Source organism: Martes martes (assembly GCF_963455335.1).
Source record: "Martes martes genome assembly, chromosome: X".
NCBI lineage: Eukaryota > Metazoa > Chordata > Mammalia > Carnivora > Mustelidae > Martes > Martes martes.
In genome coordinates, this window is record NC_137897.1 from 25,117,892 (window position 1) to 25,135,353 (window position 17,462).

At 37.7% G+C, this 17,462-nt stretch overlaps 1 protein-coding gene across 1 annotated transcript in view; it reads right to left on the reverse strand.

Moving 5' to 3' along the window:
* The window catches only part of TAB3 (TGF-beta activated kinase 1 (MAP3K7) binding protein 3), a 58,042-nt gene that overhangs the window by 14,229 nt on the left and 26,351 nt on the right, over positions 1–17,462 (reverse strand). Inside the window, exons 4-8 of the mRNA XM_080831167.1 lie at positions 16,043–16,234; positions 10,572–12,027; positions 9,554–9,714; positions 3,603–3,696; positions 687–770 (exon numbers count right to left, since the gene is read on the reverse strand). Coding sequence (XP_080687293.1) covers positions 687–770; positions 3,603–3,696; positions 9,554–9,714; positions 10,572–12,027; positions 16,043–16,144 — 1,897 coding nt within the window. The 5' untranslated portion in view covers positions 16,145–16,234. The remainder of the gene's footprint in view (positions 1–686; positions 771–3,602; positions 3,697–9,553; positions 9,715–10,571; positions 12,028–16,042; positions 16,235–17,462) is intronic.

Consider the following 17,462-nt stretch of genomic DNA (forward strand, 5'->3'; position numbering starts at 1 on the left):
TGAAATGCATACTTCAGCTCAGTCTTGAGAACTATACAAAAGAACATGAGCCTTAAGTAAAAATGGGACAGAAAAAATTTATCTAAATCCAATGACTCAAGATGTAAACTTAATTCAAGTTAATTTTTTAAGATACTGAAATGCCAATTAAACACTGATAAATAAATATAAAAGAGAACAGATCCAAAAGTGATTCCGCCAAATCTTGGTTACAGAGGATTTATTTTGACCTTCATGAAAAAACACCTAGTCCCTATCTAGTTATTATGTTCACTTGTTGGGCACACAAGGATTCTTCTGCAACCTGCTAGTCTCAGGTCTACTACAGATACAATTTAACATTCTAACATAAGACCTTTAATGTTCTCATGATTTTATAAGAATTATCTTTTAGGATTACAGTTATTATAGAGGTAAGAAATTCTAATGTTCGCTATATAATATATTCTTTAAGTTCTTTTTAAAAGATTAAATTGTAAATCCCATTTAATTACCTATGACACTAACTCCAGGAGTTACTAATTTTAGTGCTTTTCAAAGTATGGGCACAGTAGTATCAATATGGTTAATTTTTTTTATGCTGAACAAGTTAGCATCTCTAATAGAAATTTCTTCAGCTAAAGAGGTGAACTCTCAAAGAATTCTGATATTTATTTCTATGATGTTTATGGCATTTCCCTACTCACCTTTTTTAGATGGCTTGGGTGGTACAACTGGGCCAGGTTCTATGTTGTCATAAAAATTATTCATGGCTTTTGGATCAAAGTTTCCTATAAAGAAAATAAAATCACCATGCATTTAAGGCTTTCTCCTATTTGACTTTTTTGTTTAAAAATGTATAGAAATAAAATAGCTAAAATGGGAAACTGTGTTCTAGGGTTTCAAAACTCCTATCACCTTCCCACTGAAAATGTTTTTCTTGATCACTGTGAGAAAAGACTGCAAGCAAACTACCACATCAGTGTTGGTCTATAAACTATCACTTGAAGGATTCTAACTGCAAAGCTAGTCTCTTTCAGCAAGATTATGTATGTGGCACACTTAGGTAGGTAAATGAGTAAGAGAAATTAAAGGAAGGCTAAACTATTTTCTAGTGTTTCCTTCATTTCATTTACTTTAAAAAGTTATCCATTATGAATTTAACAGTGGAAGAAGTCAAACATACAAATTTACAAAGACGAATGAAGTCATAATAGCAGCAGCTTACAGATTTCAAGAAATGGAGAATACTGAATGTGGTCTACAGATTTAATGAAGATGATAAGGTGCCAATTTCAGAATAATAAATACAATGATCCCTGAGAGTTTTGTCTTGCCACAAAATTTTCAACTCTCTTAAAAAGTTCACTCCCTGGCCTTGCGCCGAATTTAGTCCAAACTCCTGCCATGACGGCTCCAAGGTGGATTCTGATACAGTGGCAACCTTAGGTCCTACCTTCACTTCTGTGAACCCATCACTGTAACTGGCTTGTTTTGCACAATTCCAATTAAGCATTGTAACTACGCATGCTTACTAACAGTTCAAATATAGATGTTTTGATTTCTAGACATTATTCCCCCCCAAGTTTCCCCCACCAAAACCAACAATAAACCTGCTTTTCAGCAATCCAAATAATGATCTGCATCTAGATCCATTCTCTCACTTCAAATTCACGCTGGCATTCAGTATAAAATTGTTCCAGAGTGTGGAAGAGTAGAATTCAGTATAAAATGGACATATTTGGACCCCTTATGGAAGGAGATTTAGAAATACTTAAGCACCAAAAAGAGCTCTTTGTTGCCCAATGGAGACCAAAAACACAGCTCTTTGCTTATAAAACTTTAATAGTGTTCCTGTCCAGGTCCTATTACAAATGCTTTTAACCATTTGGAAGATAATGAAAGCCACAATGCTCTAAGATGTTGCATATGTATTTTTTCAATTACTTAAGTTACAGCTGATGTTTTAATTTCTAGATCTCCTAAGGCTTACTATAAATACTCTAACTGGTTGTTTGTGCGTTGTGCTTTAAAAAGCACCCAAGCAAAAACTGATGCAGTCTCCCAGTACACTAACGATAATCTGTATCACCCGGATATAACGCAGAGCTCCACTGCTTCAAGCTACGAGTCTGTAAAGGGACTACTTTGTGAAATGCCCAGGCTGCTCAACTTTCACATTCAAATTTGCTTCTATTCAGATTGCTGGGTATCTTTTAGGGTCCCAGGCTTCTACTATTAAAGTTAGCCCATTGCCATTTTTAGTCGAGATTTATTATATACTCTCAAAATAGAGTAGAAGCTCCCTTAGCTGCCATAATTGAAAACAATAAGTGTTGGTTATAGAGAGGCTGATTGAAACAGACCTTTTAAGAAGAATTACTTGTCAACTTCAAAGCTGGACGAAGACTTTTTTTTTTTTTCACCACTGAAGTTCTATACTGTCTTTCTTACATAAACATCCATGATGAGTTACAGAGGAAGTGGGGAACTTTTTCTTAAGTAAAGGTGCAGAAAATCAGCATTTCACGCTGTGTGGACCTGTAACTCAATCTGCTGCAAGCCCCCAATGGTGCTGGTGAAGCACAAAAGCAGCCCCAGACAATATGTGAACAAATGGGCGTGACTACATTTGACTACAACTACAAAAAGAACCAGCAGGCTAGTTTGCTGAATCCTAAAGTTCTACAGTTTTGTATTGTTTTGAGTAAGAAAACAGAATCCTCTTAGATTTTTGTGATTTATCCCCTTAATCCTTTGCTCAGACCACCCCCAACCGTGCCTTTTTGTTGTTGTTTTAAAGTAATTGGCCTCTGGGGGTTTTTTTGTAAAAAGAACAGCTCCTCCTGCATTCTTGTCAGCTTAATAAACATTAAATTACAGAAGCAGAGTTAACTGGCATGTGCAAGTTAGGGAAGGGGTACAACAAACTCTCACTGAGCAGACCATTCAACCGCTAGGAGTGACAGTACTTGAACATGCCAGTACGTGGTCCCCTAGTCAGCAGTGTGCAGCAGCTGTGGACAGCGTCAGAGTATTGTACAGGGGGAAATAAAGAACATCTCTAACCTACTGAGCTTGGTAAGTGAAAGCTAAGAGAGCTTCTACTGTAGTACAAGTCTATAAGAGAGCCAAAACAAAACAAAACAAAAACAAAAAAAAAGCCAAAAAAAATACTCCAAAATGTCTGAGATATAGCTGGATGTTTTCATGATAGATATATAAAAATGGCATATGGAATTTACTTTAAAAGTGAGAAATCTGGTGTTCTGATATGTGATTCCCTATTTTAACAGATACTTCTGATGATTACCATAACATCAGTCTAGGAAGTTTTATAATTAAGACCCATCAATACAAAATACTCACAGTAAATGACTAGAACAAGAAAAATGCGGAGTAACCACTTAGAGCAGTCTAAATGACAAGAACTTAATGATGGAATTGCCAAAGTAAAACTGTTTTTGATCCCCCAAATCTATGACCATGGGGTAGAAGGATCTCTTGAGTAGAATTATAATGGATAAAAACTATCTCTTAAATCTGTAAAACCAAAAATGATGGCTATTTAGCAGCTTAAAACACACTATTACTTATGGTTTACCAAATAATCAAGTCTATACCTCTAGATTGAAGGAGGTCAACTTCTTTCAGTGTACAGTCAACATTTATCTGGAGTTGTCTGTTCATGCTTCTCAATCTTGTCATTTCCTCAGGCTAGTAAGAAAGGACCCAAAATAGCAATTGTGGGAAAGTCATTATCAAGCCCAACATTTAAGAACTGCTATTCATATTAATAGTTCTGATTGGTCATTACCAACAATATGGCCTTAGTCCATAAGAGGGCATGTTTAAGAAGTCCTAAACATTTAAAGGAACAGTCAGGTAAAATGGGGACATTGGTATGGCCACATAAACACAAAATCTGCATAAAACGTGGCAAGCTATAGTACTGGACTATGTTTTATCATACAAAATACCATTTTAATCACAGAGCACTAAAAATAATTTACTTCTGTGCTTTCATGGTAAGGGAAACTATGAGAATCAATCTGTAAAACAAGCAACGTCCATGATTTTAGTGCTGTCCAGGCTTGAAAAAACAATACTAAGTATCAGGCACTGTGTTTACCAGAGGTCTTATTCTTTCCTCAAAACATCTTTTAGGCAAGTACTAATATCATTGCTAATTTATACATGAGGAAGCTGATGCACCCACAGTACATATAATCTTCCCAAGGTTATAAAACACAATGATTGGTAAAACCAGGATTTAGATCAAACAATCTATTACATGAAAATTTCACAAACAAATGGATCCCATTCTTCCTCCATATTTGTTTCCTTCTTCTTGACTTAGAGCCTGGTTTACCTATTCTTTGGCCTTTGAGGGGCACACACGAGACATCGAAATGTACAGAATGCCCTCTTCTTCAGTTAAATAAAGTTTTTTGGAAGTCTTTACATCCCCGGACCTTCTAGATTTTATATATATTTATACATACACACACACACACACACACACACACACACAGTAACAAACAAAATTCGAGTCTGAATTCCAGAGGCAGGGATACTGAAGCTTTCAGCACAGCCCAGATATTAACTCAGTTACTAATGTGCTTTCAACTACATGAAGTAGAAGATAAATGTCTGCTGCAACAGAATAAAATCCTCTTCCGTTAAAAGCCTTTACTTTTCTACAAACTATGTTAGTATAAGAGCAAAGAAAAAGGAGTAAAAAGGTTCTTAATTCACAATAATGCAAGCTCTTATGCTGTTAGGACATGTTATCAGAATAAATGGGACTGCCCCTTGCATTACTAAGTATGAAACATTTAAAATACGTGATAGAATACAGTAAGAGCTACAATTGCTTAGAATGCCCCTTGCATTACTAAGTATGAAACATTTAAAATACGTGATAGAATACAGTAAGAGCTACAATTGCTTAGAATGCTATGAGAACACAAAAGTCATTTAGAACTATTTATTAGGGATTGCTTTCCTTTTTCCTATCTGCAAAAGTATGGGACATTACCAAGTAAAATGCTTACACCTTGTCTACCAGGCAACATTAAAAGGGTTTAAAATATACCTGAGCATTTATACTAAAAATAAAGCACTTGTCCAGGGGTTTCAAAGACGGCTATTGTTTTCCTAGGAATATGTAAAAGAACTCATTCTTTGTAGAATCATAACGGAAAAATTCAGGACCTAAAGGAGTTGCTTCTTCCTATGTATGGGGGGGGGGGTGTTTTGGCCACAGTGGTCATAAAGAGTGAAGCTCCATAACTAAGTATGGAAGTACTGTAATACACTTTATAGTCTAGAGGCTACAGCACATTTGCTTATAACAAGAGATCTACTCAACAAAGTCATTTCCAAGACAAGAGAACCACTCCAATTCCCTAAAAGAATGGTATACCTGTAAGATTATGTCCTTTTTCATAGTTTCTGATTAAACCAAGGTCAAAAAAAAATCTGGAAAGTCAGTACCATTCGCCAAAAAATACACTGTCTTTTCAGGGAGGAGGGGTTTCAAGATTGGCTGTAATTTAGAGCTGTTTGTAAAAGAGCTGACATTTCAAAGTGAAAAACTCTTAAGCTTTTTCCAAAAGGTGGCAAAACTACCTTAAGTCAACTGAGGACTTGAAGAAGTTGTATCACAGAGACCCAGTGGAAGATCACTGTTGTTCAGTGGCTTGGCCCTAATTATGCATTTGAGACTAACAAACATCGGTTATTTCAGAAACCCATTTAGAACAAGACAAATGACAGGAAAAACTTGACTAAGGGGGTAAATGGCATCTCTCACCTTAATCCAACCTTATTTATCTTTCAAGGTGTAACTTAAATTTTCCTCTCCGCCATGAAACTGTCTCACCTTTGAACCCTATCAGCAAAAAGCTAACATTTCTATCTCAAAACACTGAAAGTACTTAATATCCTTAAACTGGCCAACATTTCTGATTTAATGTCAATTTACATGATCTTTTCTCTCTCACACACAAACACATATCGGTTCACAGACACACATTTATCCTTTCACATAAAGATCTCTTTATGAGATGACTTCTTCGACAGCACTTAACAGTGCTTTGCAAACTGCAGATTAGGGTGATCTTCCACTTCTGCCCTCATTAGATTATTGCACTGGTGCTCTGAGCTTCTACAGCTGGCAACAAATGTGCATTTCAGTCTCCTGAGGCATGCACATTTTTTAATACACTGCTTGATAAAGAAATGTTAAAACCTGAAGGTAGAAATATGTGCTTAGTAGCAAAAAAATAGTCCATTCTCTATCACGTAATCCTACACGTGAGTGGGACAAAGATAAAGACAGCCATTTTACTGAGCACCTAACTCCATGCCAGGCACCTTACATATATTGTTTTTATCTTGACAACAATATTAAAATATATTTAACAGAATTCCCTTTTATAAATAGGGAAAATCAAATGCAGATAACTTAGATATAGTCAGTGATTGCCAGAACTATTCTGCCTCCAGAGCCTGTGTGAGCACTTTTTTTTTAAGATTGATTTATTTTGGGGGGCACCTGGGTGGCTCAGTGGGTTAAGCCTCTGCCTTCGGCTCAGGTCATGGTCTCAGGGTCCTGGGATCGAGCCCTGCATCAGGCTCTCTGCTCAGCGGGGAGCCTGTTTCCCACTCTCTCTCTGCCTGCCTCTCTGCCTATTTGTGATTTCTCTCTCTGTGTCAAATAAATAAATAAAATCTTTAAAAAAAAGATTTATTTATTTTAGAGAGTGCAAGTGAGAGAGACTGGGGGAAAGGGGACAAGGGAGAGGAAGAGAGAGAATCTCCAGCACACTCCTCAGTAAGCATGGAGCCCAATGTGGGACTTGATTCCATGACCCTGAGATCATGACTTGAGCAGAAATGAAAATTCGGCTGCTTAACTGACTGAGCCACCCAGGAGCCCCTTATGTGGGCAGTCTTTACAAGGATGTCATGGTGACTCGAATGAGCCTCTATCAACAAAAGGGAATTCTGACAAAATGCTTTACTTCTGGATTAATTTCCTACATAATATACATACATTATGCATATTCCTGAAGTTAAATCAAAATTTTGCAAAATGGTTCAGGGGTGTGTGTGTGTGTGTGTGTGTGTGTGTGTGTATCTTAAATAGGATTTTCCAGTGTTGTCCAACCAACACTGGTAAGAATACTTACTATTTGTTGGGGATTACATAAATTGATTATGTATAATATTATTTAATCCCATGAGATGGGCACTCGAAGATATTACAGGTAAGAAAACAAGCAGAGAAAGTTACTTCTCCAAGGATATATGAGTAGCAGGAGGAGTCAAATTCACACCTGATAGAGAGGCACTGTCTGAACTTCCATGTAGAATTGTCCCTCAGCCATGCATTGCTAATAGTCCTTCACTTTACTCTAGGCCTGGCAGCAGAAACACAAGGCAATCAAACAAATTTCTCATCTCTCAAATATTGTCAGCAATATGGGCTACCAACTTCTGAAGCTGGGTGATGGCTACACAGGGGGTTCATTCTACTTTTTGGTTTTTTCTTTTTTTAAGTAACTCATCAATAAAAATGCTCATCTAAAATCTGGATTTTTTTTGAAGCACTAACCTATGTTATCTTTGACAGTTCTCTACTTTCCAACACAACAACAAAAACCAATAGGGTTCATTTCAGCAGGAATTACCACACAGCAAGAGATTACTAAACAAAACTTATTTAGTTATGTTACGGAAATGACTTTTATGTTAACAAAATCTGCTCATGCTCCATAAGTACCTAAAAGACTCCAAAGTGCCCAACCACCAGGACAGATTCCTCCGTGGGTTATGTTCTTCAATACCTCCCCCAATCGGAGAATTCAATTAAGATTTCAAGTGGAGAAAACACTAAGAAATTTATTACCTTTCAGTTAAAGAGAGCTTTATAATTTTCTAAGTGCTTTAAGTAAAACCCCCCCTCCTCCTTACTTCTAATACTGACTATACTTAGGAATCTCGTCAGTACTAGAAAAAATTTCATTAAATTACTAAATATGCCTCTTTATCAATAATTTCCTTCTGAAAAATTCCACTGGTTCCCCATTACCAGCAGAATGAAGTTCAAACACCTCACCCTCAAGGTCTAAACTGCAATTGACAGATGCACATTAACCTGTTAAGACACCAGAAATCTCAGCTTAAGTGTAAGACCTGTATATGCTGCCTCCTGAAAGTCTGTCTCTGTCTTAACTTCACACTTTTGTTACCTCAATGTTCCTTCCCTCTTTTCTCTTTTGTTTTCCCTTCTAAAATGCCCTCCCCTTTCCTCCCTGCCTCTACAGCAACACAATACTGTGTAGACCAGTGGGTCCTCACCCTTTTCCCCTCCATTCTATTAACCTTAACAAAAATCAGATGGACACTGGAGACATGCTTCCAGACTGAACATGACTTCAGGAGTTCACAGGTTGCCTCTGAAGCCATGACCTTCCACCTTCCATTAAAAACCTATCTATGAAGGCAGAGCTGCAGACATGCTGCTCTTCTCCGAACCTGTAAATGCTAAAAAATTACTCTCCGCCAAAAGAGATCAGGAAAATAAGGAATGGCTCCAAAGACAAGGTAAAGAGTAAGGTGAAGCCCTGAAGCGTACACAGGACTTTGCCATGAAGAGCTTCAGAAGGGCATTCCAGCAGAAGTGCACTGAGTACATACACAGACTAGTTGACGTACGAGTCCTCTCATTACCCGTGAGCATTACCAGCACCTACCACACCGAATTCTAAGTATCTGCCCACGGGTCTATTTCTCTCGCTAGCACGTATACACCAAGCACCTAGCTTGGTGCATACATACAGACCACATGCATAAACTCAACAAGGGCTGCTGCACGAATAAATGTCAGATCACAGAAAGCTTGTACTTTTGTCACAAGATTCTAGGAGACTGATTTCAAAACGTTCTGAATAGTTTAACATTTTTTAGAACTCATAAACAGTACTTAAAATGTTAAGAATATATTATCCAAATCTTTTCATTAGGGCAGTTACTATCAGGACCGCTGTCAGTATGGTTACCTTAGTTCCTACCTTATTTACACTTAACAAAATTGCTCTGCCTTATAATGCTCTATGGTGCACACTTTCCCAGATTCATATTGACACTGTTCTAATGCATTTGAATCAACGTACTTAAGAAAATTAACTTTTAAATCTTTGGAATTTATATGTATAGTGTATGCTTAAAAGAATAAAATGAACAGATGAGAAAAAAACACAAAATGCTTGGGGAGGGTGTACTTCTCTATTTTGACAGAGAGCAATTCATAGTAAATGAGATGCCATACCTTTGTTAGAAAATCAGTCATTTAAAAATACTGATGAACCTATGGAATTCATACATGTGAGAAGAAATAAAAGCACCGAATTATTCTGAAGAGAACAACTGAAGGCAAAAGTCTCTCATCCATTGTTTAAAAAATGGAAAGGCCCTGTCAGGAACAGAACATCAAAGAAGAACACATGCCCCAGACAGCCATCACGCCCATCTTCCTGGCCACACGGGCTAAGAGAGGACTTACCGTGGGGATTGCAGTGGTGCAGCTGACCCTTCGGAGCCGTCTCTGCATCAGGTCATGCTCCATCCCGTTCACTTCAGCCTTCAACCGCTCTAGCTCCTCTTTCTCAAGTTTCAACTGCTTTGCTAACCTCTCCATCCTTGCTCGCTGATGTAACAGCAAGGCTATAGTGTTACAGATAGAGTCATTGCAGAGGGTAACATTGAACGAGTGACTGGGAAATTTCTATATGCACTGCTAGTGCATAAAATACTCAAAAGAAACCCTGTCCTCCATTCTGAGTTGGCATTTACTCTTGTGTCTTGCTAATGCTATTTGGCTTTAATTTGGCTCTTGGAACTCCTGCCAAAATGACATCATCCATATGTCCGTCTTGCTCTGTTGACCTTCGTTTCCCTAAGATTGTCTTTTTAACTATACCTGTGTGGTTCTTAAACAGGTTCAATACCAGACATATCGAACTATAATCATAATTACTACTCCTCTTACACAATGAAAGAATATTAAATTCTCAGATACCTTGAAATCTGGATAGACTTCTTAAAAATTCTGTCCTCCCTTTAATTAGGTCCACTAATAACTAATCCAACATTAGTCTTCATCACCAATCCCACTTATAAATATATATCACTTATAAATATTACACCCTCTAGGCCAGTCTCGTTAGAAAAGATTAAAATTCCTTAACCTTGGTAAACATTAGCCCACCCATTATGAATCTCCAATTCTGTAGTTTGTTTTTTGACAGTATCACTTTCACTTGTCTATGTTTTTGTCCCAATGAATGTTCTTCCTAAAAACAGCCTTATTAGATCACTATTTTCAAATTTTAAAACAAAGCCTATCGAGAACTCTGAAGCTCTGACACTATTTTTGTCTCAGCCTATTCCTGGTAGCAATGCTACTGTGAACTATTTAACAAATACTAACCATTTCATTAAAACTAAACAGCTAATATAAATTTATTTTGAAAAAGCCACCTCACCATAAAGATTAAATTTCATAAAAGGGCTAAAATTACCTTGTGTATAGGCATAATCATCTGATCCAGAACTAGAACTCCTCTGGTATTTATGGCTTCCCTTTTCTCCCCCAGAGCCTGGTACCACTGAAATGGGCTGAATAGGTTCTGGGGCTGCAGAACGTTCTTCTTGGTCCACTAAATTTAAAAGATTTTCAGTCGTCGCTCGACCTACAGTAATTTTAAAAACTGTAGTTGGGTTTGGTATCACTCGAGGAGATGGTGACGGAGCACACGAAGGTCCAGTTGGCTGTGTATATGTAATATACACGGGATTAACATTAAACGGAGGTTTTGGTTGACTGGATATTCCTCTTGAAGGAGAACTTGAAGGTGGTGTGGTGGCTGTGTACAGTGAGTGCTGATTCCGTGGAGATGGTTGATTACTGATAGGTGAAGGACTCCTGTTCATTGCTGTCCCAGGTCTCTGAGAGGGTTCTACTGTAATTTCTATCTTCTTCATGGATCCTTTGGGTAAGCTAGATGTTGTGTATGGGAGATAGGCTACTGAATGGCTTCCCTGCTTCTGGTAGCTGGGAGGTCCTTGCTGATACAGATGCGGTGGAGTAGTTGAAGGACTAGGGGGCATAAAGACGTGGGAACTTGGGTGGCCCAACTGGGAAGGCTGCACCTGATGCTGTGGAGAGCTGAAGGGTGAAGGACACTGTGAAGGAGGTGGCGAATGGTAAGCGGGTTGAGGAATCTGCTGTTGTTTGGGAGAATACTGAGAAGGCTGATAGTTCTGTTGATGTGGATAAACAGGTAAAGGACGTTGGCTATAATGAGGCACTGGGCCCTGTGGTGAGGACTGCCATGGTGTAGTCTGAGGAGTTTGTCTTCCTGATGAACTCTGAGATGTCTGTCTAATATAAATAGAACCAGGAGACCCATAGAGATTGCTTGGAATTTGTGGAAGAATTTGTAAAGCTCTTGGTACAGTCTGTCCAGAAGGGAGGTTCTGGGACACTGTAACAGTAATCGGATTTGTACTATACCGAGGTATGTGCATGTACGAAGGAGGTGGTGGCGGTGAAGGCCCTTGCATAGCAGATGGATTCATTCCTGTGGGCATGGAAGATGGCTGCTGAGGTGGCTGTGAAGGAGGAGTAGCTGCACTTCTGTTCTGTTCATTCATAAAAAATGGATTGTAGTTCGGAGTAGCAGCCACAACAGCTGGAGCGGAGTGTGGTTCCTGAACTAAACATATCAGCTGTTTACTCGCTGCATGCTGTGGATCAATATGTCCATCACTTGAGCTGTGTACCAGTGTTCGACCCCCATTAAGTTGTGCCCCATCTCCTGGGTGGTAGCTACTCGGAGAATGGATACCCAGATTAATATGCAAAAGGCGATTTCTATTCATCCTGTTGTCATCTGGACTGTGGTATTCCATATATAAGTATTTGCTACTCTCCTGGGAGAGGGCTCGGCAACAGGCTTCAAGATTGTTGTTGTTCTAGGGGAGAAAAGTGGTAACATTAACAATGACAAAATGAACAAATCCTAAAAGAAGTCAAGCATTGCAGGTTATGCAAATACAACTGTCATAAAATAAGTAGAGAATGGCATTTTAAGCACAAACAGCTTCAGAGTCATCTACCCTGTCAAGGAGATCCCAAACAATTCATACTGTTTCACAGACATTTAGTTCCTATGACTAGTACTCCCGCTACTGCTACAGAAATGGAAAGCACCCACTAATGGTGACTCAACTCCACGTTGTCTGAGTCCAAATCCAGGACTCACTTTAGGTCTGATGCTTCTCAACAAATTAACATGTTGGGCCAATCTTGGATTCACCATAACTGCTCAGAACACACCAGTTTAAAACCAGAAAACATGAAAATAGTCATGCTTTAGTTTTTGAAAGGTACTGGAACCACAAAAGGAGAAAAATTATAATAAAATTCCTAGAGTCAAAACAATAAAAATTCTAAAGCAGCCTTTTCTTTTCACCAAATTTATCCCTATAACTTCAATATCCTTGGGAAAGATGAAGCTAACCAAAGAAATCAGTAAAAACAAGCACACATTTTTGAGCTATGGTTCCAGAACTGCCAAAGTTAAGGCTATTTAACAGAAAACCAAGTCTCAACTGCCTCAATGAAATTCATTCACACTCCTACAGACACAACATTTTCTACTTGGTCAACTTTCACAATCATTGTAGGATCTGAATTTTTTGAGTCACTATACACACACTCAAAGATGGTATTACCAAAGTGACATTTTAGACATTCTGACAATAATGTAACTAATGAAGGAGGTTCGTCTTTTTTTAATTTGAAAATATAAGGTAGTTTTCCATTAAAATACAAAATTCTCAACTATTTTATTAGCCTAAAGCACTATTATCCATTGCCTTTGGAATAATAAAATTTCTCAATTTCTATGACTTTCTCTGTAGTTCATAAATATACAGATATGCACATACATACCTACTACTGCATACTGATTTTAGGAAAAAGCACATTTGATACAAAAATGAAAGGAAACACTTTTACTTCTGCTGAGAAGCAAATAAGGTTAAACCTAAAACAGAACATACAATGCTGTAATTTTAGAGCTGGAAACTTTTAGGGTTCATCTATTCCAACTCAACTCATTTACAGATGAGGAAAGAGATACATGGCTTGAGAACAAGCACTTAACTAGTTAACAGGAGAGCCAGTTCTAGATTCTCAGTCTCCTAACTCCCTAATTTCAAGGGAGAGGATGTTAGGCCCAAAGTAAATAACTATATTAAAGCTTCATGAAGTAAACAAAGATTCAGTTAAACAAACCTTTGCAAAATGAATTCTTAGAAATTTAAAGAACTGGCTTCATCAAAAGTCCATACATAACTTGTATCTGTTTCCTTATATAAAGCTGTGATACTAAAATTCTGAGCCACAGAGAAAAGTAATTGTCAAAATCTAAGAAGAAAATTATTTTAAAAAAAGAAGAAAATTATTAAAACTCAAGAATATGGCCTTTTTAAAAATCCTGTTTGAAAATCACTGTACTCAAGAGATGAGAAGCTCAGTATTAAGTAAATTTGGATCCAAAGAATTCAAACTGATTGCCTACTAGAAAATGTCACTGACAGGTATCTGAAAGAAAAGAATATGAAAAGTGAAAATAAAGTATGTCTGCAAATGGACTAAAAGGAGAACAAAAATTAGCCCATTTTAGGAGCACCTGGGTGGCTCAGTGGGTTAAAGCCTCTGCCTTCGCCTCAGGTCATGATCCCAGGATCTTGGGATAGAGCCTGCTTCCCCCTCTCTCTCTGCCTGCTACTCTGCCTACTTGTGATCTCTCTCTCTCTCTCTGTCAAATAAATAAATAAAATTTTAAAAAAATTAGCCCATTTATATGAAACCTAAAGCAGTCGTGGATACTTCACTATTTGACAACTAGAGTAATGCTGCTGAAATTTCATGTTTTCTACAGTGAATTAGGGAGCCTGAACAGTACCCTCACAAAAGGACCCAAATTCGCAATGATACAAAGTTGATTTGTCAGCCTATTCAAATGCATGTCTACAGTGACAAGGTAAGTAAATTTTCCTATGAAGAAAAAATTTAAAAAGAATTTCTTTACAAAATCATTTTTAAATACCACCAAAACTGATTCAAATGTGATCTTTAACTTGCAGAATGCCTTCAAAAGAAAAAAAAAATGGATACAAAATTTATCAAATAGTAAATACAAATAAATAAATAAAAATTACTTAGTTGGATAAAGAGGTGAGAATTATTTTTTCTTTCTTTTCCTTTTTCCTTTTTTTTTTTTTTCAAGTAGGCTCCATGTCCAGTGTGGGGCTTGAACTTATGACCCTGAGATCAAGAGCTGGATGCTCTAGGGACTGAGCCAGCCAGGTGCCCTAAGAGGTCAGAATTCAAACAAACAAACAAACAAACAAAAACCATATATAAACTCTTGAAAAGACCTAGGCAAAAAAGCTTCATACTCCTAAAAAGTGACCCTAAATTGAGAGATGATAGCTCAGAGAGAGAGGCTTTAAAACTTGTATATTAAATGTCAACCACTGAGTCTTTAAATGCAAACAGCAAAACTTTTCAGTGCCACTCAAAGGTAAGTCTCTATGCCAATAGACTCTTATTAATCTCAAAGGAACAAGGAAGAGGAAGACTTGAGACAATGTCAATTAGCAATAAATGTTCATTAAGCTGAATTTAAAGTTCATTCCTTCAGTAAAGTTCATTCCTTCAGTTTAGTGTGATAAAGACACTAAGCCATGAAAAAATACAGGCGATAAAAGGATAAATTAAATTTGAAAAAACAAAGAGTTGGGGGATAGGTAGTGAGGACAGGTAAGGAAGGTGATTGCTAGGAAATGGTTTTAACTAGAAGCCTCGCTCATGCTTGGTTTTACTCCATTGGGAAGCACCTTTGCTCTACCAGAGACCAAAATGTGGCTAAAGTAAAGAATGGAAATTCACAGTGGGAATGTGTGTTGGAAAAAAACAAAATCAAGCTGTAATACAAAAACCGTAACCTCAAAGGCCTAAACGTAGTAGAAGGGCTAGGAAGCACCTCTTTTACCACAATTGTTCTGTGAGTCTCTATTTGCAATTAAACTCCGCAGTATATAGGCTTAGGTGATAAGCTGAGCCACTCATACTGCAGTAAGGTAGAGTCTGCATACGATGCAGTAAGGCAGAATTCGAACTGACAACATGTGAGGAAGTCCAGTGGACAAAAGTACTATACCCAAAAGTGAACCAAACAGGGAAATGCTGTAACCCAAAACACATGGAGATCCTGTGAAGGATGATGCAAAATTCAACAAGGGGAGCATTAGGCCGGTTTCTCTCTTGTCCCTTGAATGGGAAAACACATACTATCCAATATTAAAGATATATTTCAATATAAGACAACAAAATCAAAGAAATATGATTAAACTAGACAAAGTGGCCTTACCCTTAAAATTACCTGTTAGTAAGCATTTATTAACTAGAAAAACAGTAAGTAAGAGAATGGACTCTCTATAGACTTTAAAAAACTGGCTCAAAAGTACAGCCAAAAAGTTATAATGATAAATCTGAGATTCAAAATTCAAATCTAAGAATTTGGGGACTGATCAAACAACTCCAAAACTATAAAAGGTGGAATCTGAACATAATCAGTTTTTGTTTTGCTACAGGACTTTTTTTTCCCCTCTAAATCAGTGGTTCTCAGTAGGGTAGGTTTTGCCTCCCATAAGATATTTAGCAATGTGTGGAGACATTTTTGGTTGTCACAACTGCAAGAGTGCTATTGGCATCTAGTGGCAGAGACCAGGAATGCTGCTAAACAGCCTACAATGTACACGGCAGGGCCCCACAACAAAGATAACCCAGCCCAAAATGTCAATAGCACCAAGGCTGAGAATTCCTGCTCTAAATACCTCCCACTGCCCTCCACAAAGACAAGAAAACTTAAGGAGAACTGTAGCTTAATATCACTATCATTGTTGGGTAATCTACCTGTAACATGCACTGAGACACAACACCCTCTGGAATCTCCGGGAAACGCTGTCGGAGGTCATGGAGAACCTGCATGTCAAGCTGTGGAGTGCTCTGCGCCATGCCAGAACAAATAGTGGTCAAGTATCTCTTAGGAAATTGACGCTAACCAGCCTTCCAATAGTAGTGATCTTCCAACACCGCATTCATTTTCTATTAAAAGAAATCAAAGTTAATCACTGTGTTGTCCACCTAAAACTCTTGTAACATTGTGTGTCAACAATACTTCAATAAAATATGGTTGAATTTAATTACATATTCCACTTCATTTCAAATAGCAATGGTCACTATGTTAAAATGGCGAGACGTAAAACTGACAAATTCAATTTAGCCAGACTTTTCTGATATAATATAGCCAATCACTGGTTTAGAAACAAAAAAAGCCAAAAGACATCCCCAAAACTTCAGTTTCATTTTAATGCTTAAAAAAAAATAAAGCACCAGCTAGATTAAAACTACAGAGTATTACTATTTTGGCAACCTTATCTCGCTAGCCTTGAGAAATGCTACTTGTGTATAATCACTCAGGTTTTCCCAAGGGCTATCACATCACTGTCCAGAGCAGAGAAATCATTTTGATGTCTAAAGTAGTAACAAAACAAGAACTTGATGATAACACCACAAAGCATCACCTGTCCTGTCTGTTTTACATTCTACTTGTACTTTGAGACCAAAAGATTTGGATTTGAAGTATGAGTAAAGGAAACCCAAAGTCTAAAGGAAATAACTTAGTAAACGCAAATGGAAATGTAGACTCCTTTGTTTTTAATGATGATGCTTTGCAGGAGGGGAGGTGGGTGGGGGGATGGGCTAAATGAGTAATGAGCATTAAGGAAGGCACTTGTGATGAGCACTGGTGTTGTATGTAAGGGATGGATCACTAAATTCTACTCCTGAAACCAATACTACACTACATGTTAACTAACTTGAATTTAAATAAAATCTTGGAAGAAAAAATTAACTAAAAAGACGCTGCTGCTGGCCCATCATCAGCCAGACCTAAACAGCTGGGCTTTCACTTATTTCTAATGCCACTGGCAGAGGTGCTATGATGGCAGGATTTAAGGGTACAGTTTGAGTGGAGAAAATTAACATCCAATCTCACTGGCACTACTCAAGCTGAGCACCCATATATAAAAAGGCAACTAGTGAAATAATAATTCATAAATTAACTGGCAGCATCAAGAATCAATGAACTGATATACGTTTTAATACAGTTGACCTCTGAATGACACAGGGGTTATGGGCACCAACCCCAGGGCATTCAAAAATCTGTATTTAACTTTTTTTTTTATATTTTGTTTATTTATTTAACAGACAGACATCGCAAGTAGGCAGAGAGGCAGGCAGAGAGAGTGGGGGGAAGCAGGATCCCTGCCGA